Source organism: Habropoda laboriosa, unplaced genomic scaffold, assembly GCF_001263275.1.
Source record: "Habropoda laboriosa isolate 0110345459 unplaced genomic scaffold, ASM126327v1 scaffold561, whole genome shotgun sequence".
Classification (NCBI taxonomy): Eukaryota; Metazoa; Arthropoda; class Insecta; order Hymenoptera; family Apidae; genus Habropoda; species Habropoda laboriosa.
This window is the reverse complement of record NW_017100686.1, coordinates 36,990-38,483: the sequence shown is the minus strand read 5'-3', so window position 1 is coordinate 38,483 and position 1,494 is coordinate 36,990. Positions and strand designations below refer to the sequence as shown.

Genomic DNA, 1,494 nt, shown 5'->3' with positions numbered 1-1,494 from the left:
ATTATTTTAAATTAACATTTTATCTAGCACTCTTGGCTTGGAAGTGATCCATGATGATTATAGGAATTTCTCTGAGTATAAGCGATTGTGATATACCGCAATATTTTATAAGTAACTCCAAAATATGTAAAGTATTAGTCCCTTCGGATTCTCCATCATTTCCTGTTTTTGCACTTCAAATAACAACAATAATGTTAAAACATACATAGAATATAAAAATATACAGAGTGTCTCAGGTAAGTTTTGCCACAATCAACACTTTCCTTAAACTTTACAAAAAATTGTGTTAAACAAAAGTTGAATTATATTTAACTTTCGTCAATTAAAAGTTTTTATCAGGGTAATACTTACATAGGACAGTCTGCATATATATTTTTTTAACTTAAATATACTATAAAATATTTACATACCCATCCGGGGTAACACACGAAAGAACGTACGTACAAAGATATTTAACATAGCGCGTCATTGCGGAAAAAGTACATTGACGTAGTATAGTTTGTATTCCAATAACAAAAACAACAGCATCAAGAGGATCTTGTGATTTTTTACTCAAAAGACTTCCTGTAACAGTTCCATCATTAATATAAGAATAATTTATACCAGCACAGATTAATATAAATTTAAATTTGATGTATATTTTTGTAATTACCTGTATTTTTGCAATAATACAGTTTAGGTAATTGTAATATAGTAAGTAAAAACATAATAAGTTCAATATTATTTATGTTTGGTGATTTAACATAAATATTGTTATGAGGATTATTTATACCAGCCCAATCTAATCTAGTATTAAGTTCATGTAATAAATCATTTTTTTCAGCTTCATTTTGGTCACTATTATATTGTTTATCAATTTCAAATAAAATAGCTCTAGAAATCGTAAAATTATAAAGAGTAAAAACATTTGTATGTTAACATAATTAGACAACTGTTTAAGTTATTGTTTATGCATACTTGTTTAATGTTTGAAGTGCTGCTTCCATGTGTTTTGCTTCAAATTTACAAGCAGTGTTTAATTCATATGCTATTTTCTTTTTAAGAAGTTGATAATGCCCAACTTTTAATATCCATTCTAATAGTTGAGGGCAGAATTTATTTGTTTGAGTAAAGATAGAACTATGAAGTTTCGATACATTACCTAAGTACATACATTTAATAAAATAAATTTTCATAACTTATTACAAACATGTAACTGTAAATACGATATGTCCCAAAATAACACACCTTTATGAATATCCATAGAAGTTAATATTGCATCGAAATGATCAATTGTGGATGTCCACGTTTTATTACGAATATTCTTCTCTATATAATTTATTATATTGTTTATTTCAGCAATAATATAATATGAAATAAGTTTGTCAAGTCCTGTTAAACCAGGTGTACCAATTGCTTCTAATGTTCTTGAAAAAATTTTATAATTTAATACTTCTGTTTGCGTTTTGAGATCATACCAGGCAAGAGAATGTTCAATATATATAGTTGTTCTAA

General features: G+C 26.6%; 1 protein-coding gene across 1 annotated transcript in view; it reads right to left on the bottom strand.

Moving 5' to 3' along the window:
* Positions 1–19: 19 nt before the first annotated feature.
* LOC108576856 (WASH complex subunit strumpellin) overlaps positions 20–1,494 on the bottom strand; it is a 5,129-nt gene continuing 3,654 nt past the window's right edge. The window contains 5 exon segments of the mRNA XM_017939919.1: positions 20–173; positions 411–564; positions 653–873; positions 958–1,141; positions 1,228–1,490. Coding sequence (XP_017795408.1) covers positions 20–173; positions 411–564; positions 653–873; positions 958–1,141; positions 1,228–1,490 — 976 coding nt within the window.